This window comes from Sinohyriopsis cumingii, chromosome 1, assembly GCF_028554795.1.
Source record: "Sinohyriopsis cumingii isolate HCF-2022 chromosome 1, ASM2855479v2, whole genome shotgun sequence".
Lineage (NCBI taxonomy): Eukaryota > Metazoa > Mollusca > Bivalvia > Unionida > Unionidae > Sinohyriopsis > Sinohyriopsis cumingii.
In genome coordinates this window covers 46,404,238-46,424,345 of record NC_142961.1, presented here as the reverse complement: position 1 = coordinate 46,424,345, position 20,108 = coordinate 46,404,238, and the positions used below count along the sequence as shown (strand labels likewise).

At 36.3% G+C, this 20,108-nt stretch overlaps 1 protein-coding gene across 1 annotated transcript in view; it reads left to right on the top strand.

Annotated features, from left to right (window-relative positions):
* Positions 1 to 20,108, top strand: part of LOC149806802 (cell adhesion molecule CEACAM1-like) — a 183,039-nt gene that overhangs the window by 128,761 nt on the left and 34,170 nt on the right. Inside the window, exons 6-7 of the mRNA XM_089957871.1 lie at positions 4,234 to 4,533; positions 15,392 to 15,532. Coding sequence (XP_089813997.1) covers positions 4,234 to 4,533; positions 15,392 to 15,532 — 441 coding nt within the window. The remainder of the gene's footprint in view (positions 1 to 4,233; positions 4,534 to 15,391; positions 15,533 to 20,108) is intronic.

The window sequence follows — 20,108 nt, the reverse complement described above, 5'->3', positions numbered from 1 at the left end:
ACTGCTGATCTCCAAAGTCCAGAAATTTTTACTACCTGCTACTTTTAGATTTCAATTTATAATTAACTTTTGGCATAATATCTTACCATTTATGCAAGGAAAAATTTTTTAATAATGAGACCATGGTAAATACAAAAAATGTTAATAGTTCTTCACACAAATTCATTATTCAAAATACCTTGAGCATAGCTACATATAGCCATATAAGGGTTCAGATAAATTTAATAAATAATCTAAAATTAAAATGAGGAAGTAAATATATTTGTTTGATCAAAATATCTTGCTCTGCACAAGCAGTCTATGGCATTAATGGACTTTTTGAAAATCCTAATACAGTATCATAGAACAGGTAGAAAATCTGGATTTGTAGGCAGTAAAGGACTGATTCAAGAAAGTAAAACTTTGGCAGATGGGCTTATGTTGGTAAAATATCTTATATTCGAGTAAAGTATCTAAAAGACAAAAACCTGTGAGCCGTGAAAAATTGTACATGATAACCATAAGGAACAGTTTCCAAACTTGTTCCAGCCGGTTAAGCCTTGGCTTTATATATGCCCCATCACAGCACAGAACAATTTTCAGACACTGGTGAGGAACAGATTAATCTGAAAAATCAACAGAGGCAACAACTTTTAAAGATTTTGATTTCAGTAGGACTCCAACAGAGTGTAGCTGGAAAAAAGAAAGATAGATATTGAAGTGATAGGTAAATAGTGAACTATGGCAGTTTTCTCCTCCCTCCATTTTGTTCTACTCCCCCCATATTTTCATGCTGAATGAGCTATGGGTTAGCTCGAATTTGTACCAAAACTTAGTGCATAACCACAGCAACAAAGTAGCCAGCCCTTGTATAAATCTGCTCCACAAAGGTGACAAAATAGGTGGAGAGGCAAGGGCAGGAGCAAGCGATGTACTTTAGCCTCTTTTTTCCCCAAAGTGGCAAAAGGGGGAAAGAGAGCTTGTCCCTAGGGACACCTCACCTCTCCTGCAGTACATATGTCTTCCTATAACACTGATAGGTGCTCGATTGGCACTCCTTTTGGAGGCCTGTTCGAACATCACATATCAATGGGTCCTTTCTATTGTGAATGAGGGTTCATGTCTGTGATTCATGGGACTCAGTTCTCTCTCAAAGATACCCATCTTCTTCCATCAATCAAACGTTTTCAAATTAAAGGAAGAAGTGCACAGTGGAGAGGGTTCAAAACATCCAGTCACCAGCTTTCTACCTCCGGATATTTTGGTTTCCAAAAAGGAGGAAAACTGAGGTTTATTATCAAGCTATCCCCCTAAACAGATTTCTGCAAGTGGAAACTTTCATGATGGAAATTGCAACTTAAATTCAAAACGCTATTAATCTTGATGAATGGGCAGTTTCCATCGAGCTTTGGTAAGCTTACTTCCACATCCAAATGTTTGCTCTGCACAACAAATATTTTCGATTCTTGATTGGGCAGGAAGTATTTAAATTCCAACCCGTGCTATTTGGTCCTGCCTTAGTGCACAGGATCTTTGCCAGAGTCACGAAAGAAATAGATGCACACCTGAGATACTTGGGAATTCCATTAGTCCAGTATTTTGATGTCTGGCTGTTGGTATGTAGCAACACAATTGGGACTGATTCCAAGTCTGGAGGAATAAGAATTTGTTCCCTCTCAAGATTTCATGTGCATTGGAATGAATTCCCTTACCTTCCTGGGCCAGATTCATGTTCCACCAGAGTGGCCAACAAAATTATGAAATTATGTATCTTTCCCTTCTGGGAACTATGAATTCCACTTTGGATCTGGTTTCCCAAGAGTAGCTTCAATATATCCTCCTCAGTTTGTAAGCCCCGCAGGGATTCCCTTTCAGACAACAAGGAGGTATTCATGCTCCTTCTGTCTGCATGGTGATCTGGATCCTTGGTCAGACATAGTCAGAAGGGATTACATTCAAAGTTCATCAGATTTCAGGGAAGTAAAGATTCTGTCAGGCAGTTTGTCTTGAACAGGCATGGTAACCCTAACAGAAAAGTTACTTCATCAAGCAGTTGCAGAGTTTCTGTTCAGTCTATGGGAGCTCCCTCTAGTGGATTATTTTTGTGATAAAACACAACAATATGCACTCATTGTGTATCTCCCCAGTGACAGACCAGGTACTCTTGGCAATGGATACCTTCAGTTTAAATTGGGATTGACTGAGACTCTGCGTATACTGATACCTACCCACCCTTAAGGTTGATTCCACACGTTTTGCACAGGATCAGGGTTTCCACCATAAGGTACATCCTGATTGTACTTCTGTGGCCTCAAAGGCTATAGTTCAACCTATTGATCACCACAGTATTACCTCTTTGAGACAGTCTTCTCTCTCAACACAGAGGTACTCTCTTTCACACCAATCCCCAGATTCTGCAACTTTATGCTTGGCTCATTTCAAATGATTGACCCATCAAAGTTTTTGAACAAGTTGCTGACTGCATTTTACATGCCCAGCAATGTTCTACATCCAAGATCTATGATGCAAGTGAAAAATCGTCTGTGATTGGTGTGCTAGGAAATGTGTTATTCCTTGCTGACCCTCTCTTCCTTGCAGTAGCTGATTTTATTTTCTTCCATTTGAGGAGAGATCTTGTTTATCACTACAATCAATGGTTACATGGTAGCTCTTTCAAGCACTCATAAACTTTCTAAAAATCAGTCCATGGATCCAGATCTGCATTTATCAGATCTTATCATGTATTTTGAGCTCCAGAGACTCATTGGCATTATAATGGAACCTTGCATTTTTTTAGTGGTCATTGACAAAAACACCTTATGAATCTTTGAGTGATTGTTCATTTGAAAATATGCTTAAAACCATTTTCCTTTTGACCATTGTGCAAGCTCTGAGAAGAAGCAAACTACATGCTTTATTATTTGAGGAAGGATGTTTACACTTCAGAGGAAATTATGACTCTGTTTCCCTGTTATATCAGCTTGGTTTCCTTAGCAAAAACCAACTTCCATTAGTATTTCCTTCCCTGATTCAGATCCCCAGTTTGAGTTGCACCTGTGTTGGTGATGATTGTGATAGACTTCTTTGCTCACTATCTGTATGGATTTTGCTCACCATCATGAAGGGTTTATCATTCATAAAGATCAAAGCCTACGAAGTCAGGGCAGTTGTTACTCCCTGGGCATATTTTGTCCATTCGTTTTTTGATGATATCTCTTACATTCACCATCAGTCATTAGCATACCATATCCAATCTATTTTCTCTCTGGGCCCGATCATCTCTTCACAATCTGCTACCCAGACAACTGCCACATATAGCTGCAGTTGACTACTTGTACTAGAAGCTTGGTAATTTTCCCGTATTTTTACTCTTCTCAAAGTTCATCAGCCACCCTCCTTACTGACATATTCAGCTTAATGATAGTGATAGGTAAGCTATTACTGAATTTAAATGTTGTATTTGGTGATTTTGTTTACAGATTTAATTATGTATTACTTACCTATCGCTACTGTATACCCTTCTCCCACCCCACACTTATGTCCATCATTAGCCACACATCCAGAAAAGAATGAGGACGCTCTAATAGAGCATGGGCTGATTATTTGCATCCTACTGGGTCGATGAATGTGTTCTAAGAAATCTCTGGAACAGAGAGTTGGTGCATTTAAGATGGGCAATGTTATATCATGTGGAAAGGAAACAGTTTGATAATAGAGACAATTATTACATAATTAAAATTAGTTTCCTCCCCAAGAACTGTGTATTACATCACACCAATGCAAAAGAAGGAATTGTTTAAAAAGAACTTGCATCAAACTGATCTACTGGAATAGTACAACATTCACTGCAATCTAAGGTGGGTTACTAGCTTTTCTTCTTTCCATAATCAATATATTGAATGGATATAGTACTACATTTAAGGTCACAGTGAAACAGTTCTATCTAATATAAGTAGCTTCTGCTTTTCTCTACTTAAATATTTTACTCACAGATGAATTTTCAATACAATATGATATTTTATATGTCACTATTTGCTGATTGAAGCATTTGCGTATGTTATGCACTTGAAAGATTTACGTATGTTTGGAATAACTCCATATTTTACGACGAGTCAAATTTATCACATTGTATAGTATATACTGTATGTATTTTACATAGCAGAAGCCCATAGGGAAGATTGATTCCTAAAATTAATTGAATTATGTTCTTCAAGTAAAGTTGCTTCAATTCATATTATTATTTTCATATGACAGGTCATCCACGGACAGATTCTGAAGTACCTCTAGAGACCAAAGTTTACAAAAAACTCCATGAAGCAGCTTTTCTTAGGTACACAGTAATATCATACCCACTTCCAAATTTTACATGGATGTTTCATGGAAATGGCAGTGATAGAAAAGATCTGCCTGACTCTGCAAGTCTACATGTCAGTGGGCGACAGTCGGAACTCAGATTTACCAGTCTGAACATGGATGACTTTGGTTATTATTCTGTCATTGCTGACAACTCATTGCCTCCTTCTGCCAGAGAAGATTTTGAAATTATATTGGCAGGTAAATGATGAACTCTTTGAATACTTTAATATGAAAATGGTATACCAATTTAATCTCATGTGCTTCATCTTACATTTGTTACAGTTGTTTAAACCATGCATCTGTATTACATACCTAGTCTGGAAGTGGTTAGGCCTTTTCATTGTTTTCGATGTGTTGATATTCACAGATGCACCAAATCAGACCTTTTATGAATCCAAACTTCTTCTTCTATAGCTAGAAAGTGTGAAAAAGGTATGTAATAAGTAGAAAACCACGTTTGTGTTCTGTCGCCAGTTGGGGAAAGTATTTGTTTAATATGGCACATGAAACTGTCAGCTGAGGGCCTTGACTTATCCTTCTGTCATCTCAGACTTGTTCTTTTTGCCAACTTGGAACAAAATACTTATGCAGTATTGTGTATATACGACACTGTTCTATTTAATTTTGTTGATTTTAAAATATCAGGAACAAAATTAATACAAGGCTCCACCCTGGTGCTCAGTGCAATAAAGCAGGGAGAGGTTTAGATGAAATATTTACAGGTAGTTCAATGATGCTGCTTTACAGACATATATGGACATTGACACGTAATTCAGTGGCATGAGCTGCTTTTTTACACTTGGATGGATCAGAGCACAATGAAAACTAAAGTGCAGCTTCTCGGATTCATTGTCAGAACAAGCAGTATATCTTTGGCATGTTGATTTTGGTTAAATTGTTTAATGGGTAGAAGGTATTTTATGTTTCTATAATACTGTTATATTCCATTGAACATAGCATATAGTTTCAGTTTAAAGTCACCATGGCTGCTATGACTGTTAATACCACATTTTGGACCATACTTGCCAAATCTGTCAAATATTATCCATTTTTCTATCCTGAGCAGCTTGTGATTAGCTACGTGCATGTAATGTCGAGCACAACAATAAATATTCATTGATTAGATGCTCCATATAAACCTTGAGGCCTACCAGTCATCCTAAAGTGGTACATAAATCACTTTAAAAAACTAATATTTTTTTTTATCCTTGTCTTTCACAGTCTGCACAATATGAGGTTCCATCTTGAAGGTGGGTATACCTCACTGAACTGGTGTTGGGGATACCGAAGCAAGTACATCCTCTGGCAATCACATTCTGGAGGGATGTGAATACAGTGGATTGGAGGTTGGTAGGGTAGAAGCCTTCTTCCATCATTATGGGAGTGTGGCCCTCTCAGGATCGTCACTTACATGTCAAAAGCCTTGATATGAAAACTGTTCACAAAACTTTTCATTGATGATTGGAGAAACTACATTTTGTTGGAGTTCTCATTCTCTCTGACAACACCACTTCGGTGACTTATCTCAAGCGGTGAGGCAGAACCAAGTCTCCGTATCGTTGTATTTTTGTTGTTGATTTTCTAAGCGATGTCTTCAATGACAAATCCATTCAAAATTCGACATATCCTTGCATGTTGAATGCATTAGTGGATCAATCCCAAAAGAAACAAATAATGCAAATAGAACGATTTCTTCATCCCAAGGTTTTCATGCAATAGATGGAATCGACAAATGGTGGACCTGCTTGTAACAAGGTGGAATGCCAAACTCCCAGTCATTGTCTCACCAGTCCTGGGTCCAAAGGATAGTGGATGCTATTCCTATAGATTGAAACGGCCTAAATGTGTGCATTTACCCTCAGACACCTCTGGTTCTGAAAGTAATACAGAAAGCAAGAGAACTGGAGTCTCATCTCATCCAGATTGCACCATTTAAATAAGAATCTTGGATCAATCTCATCAATGTTGCAAACGAAACTCCAGGAAATTGAGATATTCCCTCACCTGCTCAACCAACCAATATGGCAGGTGTTTCATTCAAGCCCATAGCTGCTCAGTGTGAATGTCAGGATCCTAATAATATGCACCCTCAGAAACAAACAGTTCCCACAACCAGTGGTGGATAAATTGCTCTCAAGCAAGATGGCCAGTCACCATAAAGATGTACAAAGGAAATGGAATATATTCTTACAGTGGTGAACACAAGAACACTTTATATCACTGCAAGTATCCATACCTTGATAGCTAGCTTCCAATGGCCCTTTAGCGAGAAACAGTTAGCACCAATCACAATTAAAACCTACCTTTTCATGATCACTGCTACCCTGCATTATCATGGAAGAGAGGATATTATAAAAAGACTTATATGATCTTCTGTTCATTTTTTATTACAATGATGTTTGAATCCTTGCCAAGGTGAAATCTATCATGGGTACTAACCTCACTGAACAAGACACCATTTTGGAACTGCTATCAACAGTTTCATTGGTTCGCCTCTCGTGTAAAAACTGTTTCCTCGCTGAAGTATCGAACAACAGGCACAGTCAACGAAATACTTTTTCTATTATTCAAATTGTCTGCATGCTGTTCTGACAAGATGGGTCAATATCACTCATGACGGCCTTTGCTTTAATTGCCAAGCACAGGCTACAGTTCAGGAGAAATCCTACTTTTATAATTAATTTATATCTACTCCAGCCAATTTATCTCAATGCCATGTACAAGAGCCAGTGCAAACTCTGAAGTGGTACTTAAGAACGACAGAACCATTACTTAAAAAAATGTGCCAGTCTCTAGCTCACATAGATGTAAGGCCTATGTGCTTATGGCATTGTCATGTTTCATTCATCCTTTGTCCACCGATCAGTCATTATTTGCTCATTATCACTCTGTGGACTATCATTTTGATTGAGAATTTGTTATTATTATGGAAGCCATATTTCTGATCTGTTTTTGATTGGGTATATGCTTCTGTTATTAAGATTTAGAACAAAAGTCAATAAAGATGCACATATTTTAATGAGGTGACCTTGCATCATATTGACCTTACTGGAGTCTGTTTCATATCCATATCTTGATGTATTTTTGTATTCTTTAACATGTTATAAGTTTTTATCAAAGTGTTCTACATGTTCAAAGCTATCCATTTATTTTTGGGCAATAAATGAATATGATCCCCTTGGCAATGCACAAATTCATCAGGGGATGTGACATTCTTCTTCACCTGGTCAGGCATTCAAATCAAGCAAGTTTCAGTATTTCATCTAAATGTCAAATGCAATAGAAAAATAAGGCTGACAAATTTGCATCTCTACTATATGAGTCTGATATAGCTATTTTAATGAATCCTAATGAATGATACTGTTCCAGACAAAATACTAGAATGAGGGGGGTTTCAGACATTTCAGGATGATAGAATCCAGTTTGGGGGTCGTATGGCAAAGTTAGTCAATGAACACATGCTTTACTAAAGAAGACAACATCTTGCATATATTGGCAGTCAGGTAATTTGGTTACAGTTGTCTATTGGAACCAAACCAGTTTAACTGTCAAAATATACAGATCAACAAATTCAACTATTATTTTTTGTCACACCTTTTTGTCCACTATTGATGCTGTAAGTGGTTTATTCCTGTACCTAATTATTATGGGTGATCTAAATGGTTGCCTTTGACCAAGGAACAATAAACTATGTGATTTAGAACAAAATAATATAATTAACCTCATACATTAATCAATTCACTTTGACACAACTACCCTGCTGGATTTAATTATTGTATCAACAAGGCAATGAATGAGGTATACTGCCTGTTGACAAACATGTCAGTGATCACAAGGTAACATTTATGAGTACAAATTATAATATTCCTGAAATTATTATTTTAAGTTATTGTATGTTATAACTTGGATTTAAGATGAGAAATTACATTAAGAAACATACCGAGGAAAACAACATTAAAATTCAACAGCCCTCATCATACAGGAATAATCAGTAGCAAAGAAATAATGAAACAAACTTGAAAAAAAGAAGCAATAAAAATCTTCTTTCAAAACCATGTTGATCATCTGTTAAAACCCACTAATAATCCAAAATATTACGGGAATATAATGCAATTTATTAGATTCAAATATATTCGATCATCAGCAAATGTCTGCCTTGTTAATGTTAATCCTTTACATGCAGTGTAACCCTTTTAACCAACAGGGAGCTAAAAATCATACCAGACATTGAATTTTTGGGTGAAAAGATTTGCTTTGTTATATCACATTAACATTTGAGAATTATTTATCATTAATTCAGTGACTTTTGAAGGAACCATATTCAGTCGTTAATTAATTTTGTATCTATGTGCATTGGATGACTGAGGAAGTTTAAGTATGTATTATCAAAACATAACCTGAATAAATTTCTTTGACCAATTCTAGGAAATGCATATGAAATTTAGTTTTCCTTGAATAACTCAGATTCTGAAAAACTTTAAACACTACATCAGTGTGAAGCAGGCATAATAGTTTTTGTACTTCCAAAATTTCTTGCAGTGAAATATATTATATTTAAACTGGACAGCCTACTGTTGCAGAAATTCAAACTAAAAAGATCTCTGCAGCTTTTAGGGAATTATCAACAACTAGACAACTAGAATACAGATTATATAATTGGCTTATTCCCACCTTGTTCATGTTCACCTTGCCATATAATTTGAAAAATGTGAATAATATTATTTTGTAGCTGTGCAGAACCTCTCTGTGAAAAAATTACTTGTACCATGATCTGCCACAATCCTCAAGAAACTTCAAGAAGAAACTACTGAGCACAAAAACTCTGCTCCAGTTTATTTAGTGTTTTGGTAATAGACAAGCTTCTGTGTTATGAAGCTACATGTATGTAAGACACATTGGCAATTTGCTGAATTGTTATTTATTTAATATAATCTTATTGCCAGTCCGTCTTGTTCTTGTGGATTTCTAATATAAAATGACTCATTTTCTTTTTAAATGGGGACTATTTAATGATACAAAATGTGACCTTCATCACAGAATATCAATAATGAATATTATTATTAATTGTAAAACACTTTTAGTTGCCATTGAACTTTGCACAGCAGAAAAACATGTTCTAGCAAAAGGAAATGTAGACATTTTTTATTAGCACAAAAATATTCATAAACATATGATTAACTTTTGTTACATCCTGCCTAAAGCTTAGGCATAAATTATGTACTGGTCGACACCAAGTGCTATTCCTCCACTGCTATCCTTTCATCTTTCTTATAATAATAATAAATAATAATAATAATGACCTTATTTAAAGAGGGTAACACAATTAGCTAAAAACTATTCTACCTTGAGGCCCTCATACAAAGGAATTCATTTATTTAAGCTGCATCTCTGAAGCCACTGGATATATTGGGTTTGGAAGAAGGAAATAGAGTGGGCATTTCTAATCTCAGCTGGAATACTATTCCAGAGCAGAGTTCCAGAGTATTGGAAACTTTTTTTAAATAACTCCTTATTTGGTTTGGGAATTCTATACTGTTTGGTTGACATGGATCGCAGGTGGGGAGTATTACCAGGTAGCCTATACTGGAATAGTGATTGTAAATATTCAGGAGCACTATTCTGAGATATCCTGTACATTAATTTGGCTTTTCTCAAACAGATTCGGTCTTTAATAGGTAATATTTTTAACCTACCAGCTAAACTTTCCTTGCTTTCTTTCTGGATTGATATTAGCCCAAATGCTCTTTTTTGAAGATGTGCCAGCTTTGCTATGTTGTTATCATTTGAATTACCCCATACTGTACTACAGTAGTCCAAATAGGGTTGTATGTAACTGTTATAAAATAGTTTCCTGTGCCTTTCAGGGAGAAAATGTCTTATCCTACTGAGAAGCCATAAACTTGAATTGACTTTTTTACTGGTATGTTTGATATGTTCAGTCTATAATAGGTTATTATCTACCAGAACACCAAGTAGCCTATCATGACAGACTATTTGCAGATTTGTATCCTTCCATGTCAGACATAGTTCATCACTATCAAGATTTGTCCTTCTTTGCCGTGTTGAGATAAGTAATATTTTATTTTTACCAGTATTTACCACCATGCCATTACATGTGCACCAGTTTTCCAGTTTGTTTAGGGCATTCTGTAAAGAAATTTCGAGCTCATGCTTTGTGTTTTGGATGTCTGACAATGTTGTGTCATCTGCATAGAGATCTGTAGATGTTATTGAGTCTCTTAGTAAAAGTGGTAGGTCATTAATAAATAAAATGAATAGTAGTGGACCTAGAATTGAGCCTTGTGTACTCCATATCTAATTGTTTCAGGTTCAGACAGAACGTTATTTATGTAAACATGTTGTGTTCTCTCATTTAAGTACGAAGTAAACCATCTAATTGTTCTTTCATCACACTGGTAGATTTTCAGTTTCTTCAAAAGGATTTCATGATCCACCATGTCAAAAGCTTTCCTGAAATCTACAAATACAGTTCCTATTATTCTACCTTGGTCAAGTGCTTGAAGCCATTTATCAGTTAGGGAGATCAAGGCAGTCTCACAGGAATGGTTCTGTCTAAAGCCTGATTGATTAGGGTGTAACAGCAAGTGTTTGGTTAAATATGACATGAATGAGTCATGGACATGTTTTTCAATCAATTTTGACAAGTTTGGTAGTATTGAAATTGGTCGGTAGTTATCAGCATCATCCTTAGAACCAGATTTGTGAATAGGAGTTACTTTTGCAGTTTTCCATATTTTGGGGACAGATGAGGTTGCAATACTTAAATTAATTATGAATGTTATGCTATCAACAATAGCAAAGGCAGAAGATTTAATGAGTCGTGGACCAATCTGATCAAGTCCTGTAGCTTTCTTGGTATCAAGTTCACTGAGACATTTTTTAACAAAGGTTTTTGACACTGGTGGGATAGAGAAACATACCTCCTTTGAGATTTTACTGCTGCAGAACTTTTTCAGTTCATTAAAGTTGTTTTCTATCACTGGCTCTTTTAACTTTGTGGTAATGTTGATGAAAAAATCATTGAAAACATTTGCAATGTCAGTTTCATCAGTGACTATGGTGTCATTTACCAGAAGTGAGTGAATTTTATTTGTCTGTTTTATGTGCGTTCCTCCAGTGAGTTCATTGAAGACTTTCCAAATGGAGTTTGTGTTGCTCTTTTTGTTTTCAAGCAATGATTGATAATAAGTTTTTTTAGCTTTTTTGATCATACTTGTTATTTTATTTCTCCATACTTTATATTGTGCATGGTTTTCCATAGCCTTGAATTTGTCTCGTGTTTTCATAGCATCTAGGATTTCAGTAGTAAGCCAATTAGGTTGAATATCAATCTTTACTCGATGTACTTTCAGTGGTGCATGCTTAGATACTACATCCATAAACAAGTCAGTCCACACCCTCATGGCTTCATCTATGTCATCCAAATTTTGGATCATACTCCATGGAACTTTATATAGGTCATTGAGAAATTGTTCTTCATTAAAAGTTTTGAACGATCTGTAAGTGATCGTTTTATGTGTATTTTTCTTATTTTTCTTGCATTTAACCTTTCTTGTCAAAAAAGTAGGATAGTGGTCACTAAGACCAACATTCGGTACATTAACACAAGCCACATTGTCTGGTAGGTTAGTATAAATGTGATCAATAAGAGTGCTTGATTTTTCTGTTACCCTTGTAGGCTCATTTACCAGCTGGTCTAGGCCTAATGATACAATAAATTCCATCCAGTTGTTCCTTATCTGAGTACTGAGAAGGTCCTTATTTCTATCTCCAAGTATATATGTTTCTTTCTCCTGTGCAAGAACATTTTCCATTTGTTTCAAAAAGTTATCATTCCAAATTGCTTTGGCGGAAGGTGGCCTATAAATGAAACTAACTAGGAATGATTTTGCATTATTTTGACAAATTTCCACCCAGATACTCTCAATTTCATGTGACTCCAAGTCAAGTCGCCTTTTTACATTTACATCTTCCCTAATGTATACAACAAGACCCCCCCCCCCCCCCGTCTCTCTGTCCCTACGAAATGGTTTATTGTAGCCTTGACAGTGAAATAGATCATCATTGTGGTTAGCATTTAATTTGGTTTCAGTGAGTCCTAAAACATGTATATTATTTTCCCTGGAAGACAACATTAACTTAATCTGGTCTATCTTTCCCACTATACCTTGTACATTTAAGTGACCTATGTTAAAACCTTTTGTATTTAGTTTCATATCAATTACATGTATGTCATCATGCAATGGGGTACTCACTGAGATTGTCTCCATACTACTTTTATCATTCTGACATCCTATTTCTATATTTAAATTTTCATATATATTAGCATCTTCAAAGTCACATACAAACCCTGAAAATCCATTTACATTTGCATCTACAATAGTGTCCATTGAATAGTTAGAGTCAAGAGTCCCACTGGGTACATATAGTTTTTTTGTAAATGAAGCGTTGGCATTCTCCTCTTTGCCAGCTTCCTAATATGTATACATTGATGGACAAAGTCTTTGTTTGTGTCCATATTTATGGCACCTAAAACACTCGATCTGTTTGCCATGATGGCATACCTGTGTCATGTGCCCAGTTTCTCCACAGTTGAGACAACACTCTTCATTAAAGTGCTTGAAAATAGGGGCATACATGTTAATATTTCTCAGTAGCTGAGAGGTTCCTTTTCTGCTTAGATGAATTTTGTCTCTGTGATAGAGACTAAGGTTGACATCCTGATTCTGAATGAAGAAAGATTTGTATTGTGGAATGTACTGTAGGTTGAAATCTTCACATAAGTCAATTATCAGATCATTTATTTCTTTGGCCTTGGTGTCCACACGAGGAGGTAGTCCCGATATCATTAATTTACATGTATTTGGGCTGCAATATCTAGCAGCATACAATAAACTTTCAAAATCTGTTTTGAGTTGATTTAGTGACCTTCCCTCACAGGCATCATTACCACCTACTAAAATAATAATTTGCTTGTGTTTGGTTAGGTCACTGTTCATTATTCTGTCAGTGATGTTGTTGATTTTTGCACCTCTTAAAGTCTGTACATCTGTTTTAAAAAGTCTCCTTGGTATTATACTTTTCAAAATTGAGGAGCCAATTATTAGAGTCCTATCTTTCCTGGCTTGTGATGTCGTGTGTTGGACTCTGGATTGTATTTCAGACACATATCTTGGAGGAAGGGGTGCTGAAATTGGTGTTTCAGTTGTGTGAACTACTTGTGTTGATTCTGACACATTTGTCTGAGCACTGGGAAATGCAGTTGTTGGTGAAGGTAACAGACTTGTTTGAACTGCGGGCCATGGATGTACACTTATTGCTGTTGCAGGTGTGTCACATGACTGAGAGGGGGATACTGTTGTCTGCAATGCAGGATTACTTTGGGCATCAGTTTTTATTTGCATGGTCATTTTACATTTTCTTTTGGCTGGTACTGGGATTGTCTGTGTCTGAGCATCTGATACTGTTGATATTTGGGAGTCTGTCTGAATTGCTGTTTCACATGAGGTTACTTGCTCATTAACCTTTCCCTGTGCTGATTTAATAGCATGTAACTGTAGTTTTAATTCTTCGATTTGGGTCTCCAATTTCATAATTGTTTTTTGATGTACACACATGAAGAAATCATTAAGGCTGTGGTCATGATTTATGGAGTGTGTAATTGCCTGACACTCTGGAGGGGTGTTAATTTTATTGCCTGAGTCATTTAGGTCAAAGACTTTAGGAACTGTTTCATGTTTGGTACTACATCTAGTTACTGGTGTAGATGTCAGCATATAACTGCCTTTAGCATGGGTGTTCTCATCCTGTCTACATTTACAGATAATATGATCTAACCATGTGAGACTGTTCAGCCTCTGTATATGTAAGACACATGTTGTTTTATACAGTGTAGCTGTCACAGTGTTTTTCTCTTGTGTTCTGTAGATAATACCATTTTGTACACTTGAACTACATGAAGTCATGCAAGGTTCTGAATCCAATATCTGTTTTACAAACTCAAACTTTTGTGGATCTATATTCACAGTGATACTGTATTTATTATGTTTGACCCTCAAGAATTCTGGAGTGTCAGCCATACTGGATAATTCCAGATCATCATCTGCACCATTGTTTTCATTTTTATTCTGAACATGACTTTCCTGCATGGGATTATCTGTGTGGCTCTGATCTTCAGGTATATCAGACATACTAAAGCCAGAAAATGATGCAGAAAAGGCTGAGCTGAGTGTGTTGAGTAAGGAACCTACAAGGCTGGTATTTAAATATGTTTCCATGATTCTGATATTTTCAGCTTGTTCATAGCAGTGATAGCAAAAGTATATCAGATCCTTATTTATGATTAGCACATATCCATAAACTTTTGAATGAAACTTGCATAATGTGTTTGAGTTGGTATCAACTGAAGTTCAGATATGGTAGGTGTAGTTCAATTTCAAGTATATCCACTTCGGTAGCCATCTTGGATAGCCAAAAATCCTTTGTTCTGAACAGGTTTCCAAATTCACTTGAATACATGAACATGTGCACATACAATTTCACTTACACTAACTTAATATTGTCATAAATCCACAGTATAAATGATGGCTACAGGTATTAGCATATTTAACACCAGGTTTTACACCAAGTTCATGGAGTTGAGTGGAGCTGTGTTAAGACCATATATACATGGCAGCCATCTTGTTTCATATCATGAAATCATCTTATCATTTCCATATCTGTATGTACATTACCTATCTTGACTATTTTTGACAACTCTTGCCAGCATGATCATTAATTATATATGTTTCTAATTGAGAGGAACTTGTAAGTTGAAAACCTTTTTGAGGCTGCTATTTCGCACTTGTGCATGCTGAAACTGGGCATAGATAGATAACATTGCCTGATATGGAACCTTTGTCATGATGTCATATAGGCCCTGTTCTTTGACAGGGCCTATATGACGTGATGACAAAGGTCTAAATTTAAATGACTAAAGTCTAAATTTTTCCAAATCATTTTATATCAACAGAAACTTTCTAATGCATCTTTGCAGAATCATCAGCAGATCCAACTGGAAGTTTGTCAATTCCTGCAATAGCTGGGGGCACTGGAGCAAGTGCTGTATTCATTTTGTTGGCTTTTGTAGCTATATTCCTATGGAGACGGCATCATCACTCCAGTCAACAATCTGCTGGTAATAATATATTCACTGTTGTATCAACTCTTTTGCTTGTTATGATACAGTTTCTTTTTTTGTCTTTTTTATTGTCCCCGAAACAGTCTTCTCATTATGACGGCTTTGCCTTTTCTAACCTATAGGGTATCTGATATACATTACAGCCTCTATCCCCCTCAATTCTAGCAAGCATGCAGCATACTATGCACAACTTATGGCTGATTAGCGTTAATACTTTACGAATGTGAACAGTCACCGGGATAGAGTTTTATGACGTATATCAGAGCCCAGTAGGTAAAATCAAACCGGGCCAGATTAACACTATGCATGATATGTATAGCCCATGGAATGATTAGGACAGAGAGGAGACTGTGTACAGTATTTACACACATCAGTTGCTAATCAGCCACTTGTGCTGAATCGATCAATACTTGCTCAGACTATTTGCTCTTCCATTACAACTGCGGCAGACTATCAAAACAGCTTATCTTTTGTGCATTTAAATTGAAAGAGAGATAAGCTATTTTGATTTAATTTGCACCTGAGGTAGTCCATCCATACAGATAATCTTGATACTTTTAAAATGCTTGACTTTCATATTTTCTTCCTTTCTTCTGCTATCTGTTTGTCTGCTTATTCTCCATGTCGTTATTTTAGAGTATATTCTACGATGTTTAGTACAAAGTGTGAGGATAGTTTTATTTCCATATCATTTAGTTTCTTTTCTTTTTCATTGTTTCCAATTATTGTTCAGTTTCAAAATTGTTAGAGTTTCTTGTTTGAAGGACTTAATATTATTAATTTTAAATTATAGATTTTTTTGATACATATCAATGCTTTTATATGCTTTTATCTCAGGGCAATATTTAATAGCGTTCCATGATATAATCTGGATGAGTGTATTTTATATCGGTCTTGGAATTTTGTTTTGCAGGAACAGATCCGAGCAAGCTCTGTATTTCCTTAAAAGTTTCTGGCAGAAGTCTCTTGGTAGTTTTAGCATTTATATATCTTTCTTTTATTTTTAATACAAAATTACTCGACTTTTATAGTCTGTAATCTGCAACCGCATGATTATTCTGGGCTCGGAAATTTTTTATTTCTGCCATCACACTCTCGAATTGAATCATGGTAATTATTTTATCTTTGTTACTGAATACAGTATACTCATCATGTTGAGGCTGCTTTGTGCAAGTGCAAGCTGCTCTGAATAGACGTGTATTTGTGAATGTAATCACATCAAAAGACACTGGTTATTATCGATAGAGCCCTGACACCATTTCCGATTGGTGTACTTACGATGGTTGCTGTGGTTCCAGCCTTGCCAAGGCCAATAGTTACTGCAGTGGCAAGTTAGCATTTAGCACTAAGCACGCACATTCATACTTTACAATCAATGTGGTTCTCTTGGTTATTTCATCTAGCAATTACTTTTTCACATCGGTAACATTGACAGTCTATCACAGTTCTTCTATGAACAATGCAATCACATATTATAATTCCACTTCAGGCAGACCTTGTTTCAAGAACAGTCGAGATCTTTTGTGTCACAGTTGAGTAAATGCTGATGTAAAATATTCATTGGGGAACTTAACTGAGGTGGATACATCTGTGAATACCACTTCACCTTTATAGAAACAATCCCAGAATGTTATTTTATTTGTTGATGAAGTCAACTTTTGGGCATTTACCAGTGCAATTATTACATGTCGGCCTCGAGTTCATTGTGATACATCTTGGTGATTCCAACAGTTGATTTCTATCTGACCCATAACAAGGTCATATTTGTGTGTATATCAAGGTCTGGTAACACTATTTTGAAGCAGATATTCGTCGACAAGTGGGACCATTTGCTATCAACATTTACATCCACTGCCAGTTAATAAATTCCACAACCTCATCACTGCGGTCAGATTCCATTATGTATATAATGATAAAACTAATGTTAAACACAAACAACAAAAATACTGAAATACCCAACTGGAGTGATGCTGAATCCATCAAACTGTATTTCATCTCCTGCGACCAGCAAACCTGACATTGCATGTGTAAAGCCTTATATGACCTTGCTGTCTGTGGAGTCACGTATTAGTAATTCACCAGTCTTGATATCATCATTTAGTAATGCTTTTAAATCCCACCCACCAGAAAAAACCTGATGTGATGAATAAATGATCCAGGCTCATGTATCTTTAATATGTGAGATTAGGTTTATCGAAACAATTCAGATCACCAAAATTAAGTCAACTACTTGTTATGACAGCAGTTGTTTCATTGTTTCCTTCTTTAATCAAAAATAATATGCATCATGTATATAAAGTTAGTATGCATATGACTTCTTCTCGCATGTATTGTCTTACTGCAATATTAGTTGTATCAGCATAGCTTTTGATAAACGCAGCTGACACACCAGAGTCTTTGATTCCTCAGATTTTAGCAATCTCAGCCAGGTTCTTTGCGCTAACTAAAAATATCTTGAATGTCTACATTAGACATTTGCAGTTTACCAGTCTGATCTTGAAAAATCACTAGCTCACCTGGGTCGATGTCAATTACAACAGGATTATTAATTTTGGACAAATCCACTTTGGTCACTAACCTGCTTAGATCCTCATCAGCACCATGTTGTCGTGCTGAGTAGCATCCATAAATGTTAATAAGGATTTCTGTAATAGTAAACGTACTTTATTTTGAAATCAATAAATGCTTGCAGTATTGATGAAGGCTCAAGTACACAGTGCTTCAACAACATTTGCCCGTCCAACCATGTTTTTAGTGATATAGTCGAATAAAATAGTGGTTGCCATCAACGGGTGCTAGCTCCTTGGGTTAAATAATATTTTAGCTAGTGATGCAAGTCCATACGAATCAAAATATAAATGATGTTGAGGTGTTACCATGTATGCAACCCTGTGAGTACCAGGTCCTGTTGTCAAATCCAGGCTGACAATGCTAGTTTCACGCGTGTGTGGCACCATTGATGCAAGATCAGCTTGCATAAAGGCACTCAAAAATGTTTGATCAACCATGTTATTGTGAGTAAATCAAAATTGGTCAATGGACGGGTCAACAGCACAATCTTTTTTGAGCGGTAATTGAAGTCCTTTGCCTTAGGCAATTCAATGACTTTTTCATGGTAATCAAAGGCCTCTTCCTTCTTAATGTGCCCACCAACTGCAATTTTCCAAGCCATTCCCAATGCAGTTCCAAAAGCCCCTAATGCCACACCTTTGCAACCACTGAAGCCACTCCTGCCAACAACACTGTAATTGCTGCAAGGAATGGAAATATTGCATTTGTGTCGCCTCTGACTTGGATAATTTTAATGTCACTGAGGTATTGTTTGGCTGCTTTAAGCTGAGCGAGCTGTGTCTGAGTTAACTATATGGGGACATTTCGGGTGAATTATGCCGGAAAAAGTTTTAGTGTGACCCCACAGCTGCTTTTTATTGGATTTTTATATTTTTGCAAGTGGATTTGCACTAAGGTTGATCTTCACTTTGTGACAGGACATTATTTAAATACATAACACGTTCAGTTATCTATTTTTCACATGTGCATCGATGGCCCTCATTTGTCCAACAGCACTCTCCAACAACAGTCTTGTCGGAATATATCACAGCATAACATCTGTAACTCTGCCAGTGGAAGTTACTTGTACAAGAGAATAAATATCAACAACGGATTGCCTGAAGAACTCCAAGTGTTCAAATGAAAAGTAATCAGTAGGGTAAAATGTATGAAGTCCTTTTGGAAAATTTGTAAACCTGCATCAATATTTTGAAGCAGGTCTATATGTGCCAGTAGATTGCAATATGCACATGCAACATGAGGAGTGGCTACTGCATATTTAAGCTGAATTTCTTTAGAAGGTTCTTGTTTTATCGCAAAGTTGTAAAATATCATCTTACTATGCTCTTGACTATTATCTCGATTTACATTTTGAAATGACACAAACACATGTTTTGGTGGAATATGTCCATTGGGTAAATATTTGCCAGGTAAATTGTCACACAATAACAGTTGGTGGGTGTGCATCTGTGATATGTGCGAGAAACGACAGTGATGACATGGTTCCCAACTGAATAAATGATAACAAAATAATGTGATTGTATTGTCAGTGAAGGGAATGACATATGCACCAATAATGTCATCGCTGACAATTCAACTTTATTAGAGACACCTCTTGCATGCCAAATTGCATCGTTGATGTTGTTTTTACGGAATAAAGTGACTGTGCATTTAGCTCCAAAAACAGCAAACATCTCTGCAACATCCAAATAATTGACTAAAGGGAATTGCACACGAAAACCTCAGTACATCACCAGTAAGTTTTGATGGACACTGTCCCAATCCAAGGTCAAATGTTGGGTTGGAGCCAAGGACTACAGCGGTTTGGCTCAAAAGATGTATGATTAGCTGTTGTGTATGGCCTATGGTCTGCAGTATTAGTTGCATCTTTGACAAACATCATTGTTGGTCCAGCTGTTCTTGTGTAATCATCGCTGTATCTGGCGAGTCCAAGAATCGTTGTGGCAACATCAACATTATCAACAATTGAATTGATTTCCTTTCCATTGATGGAATAATGTGC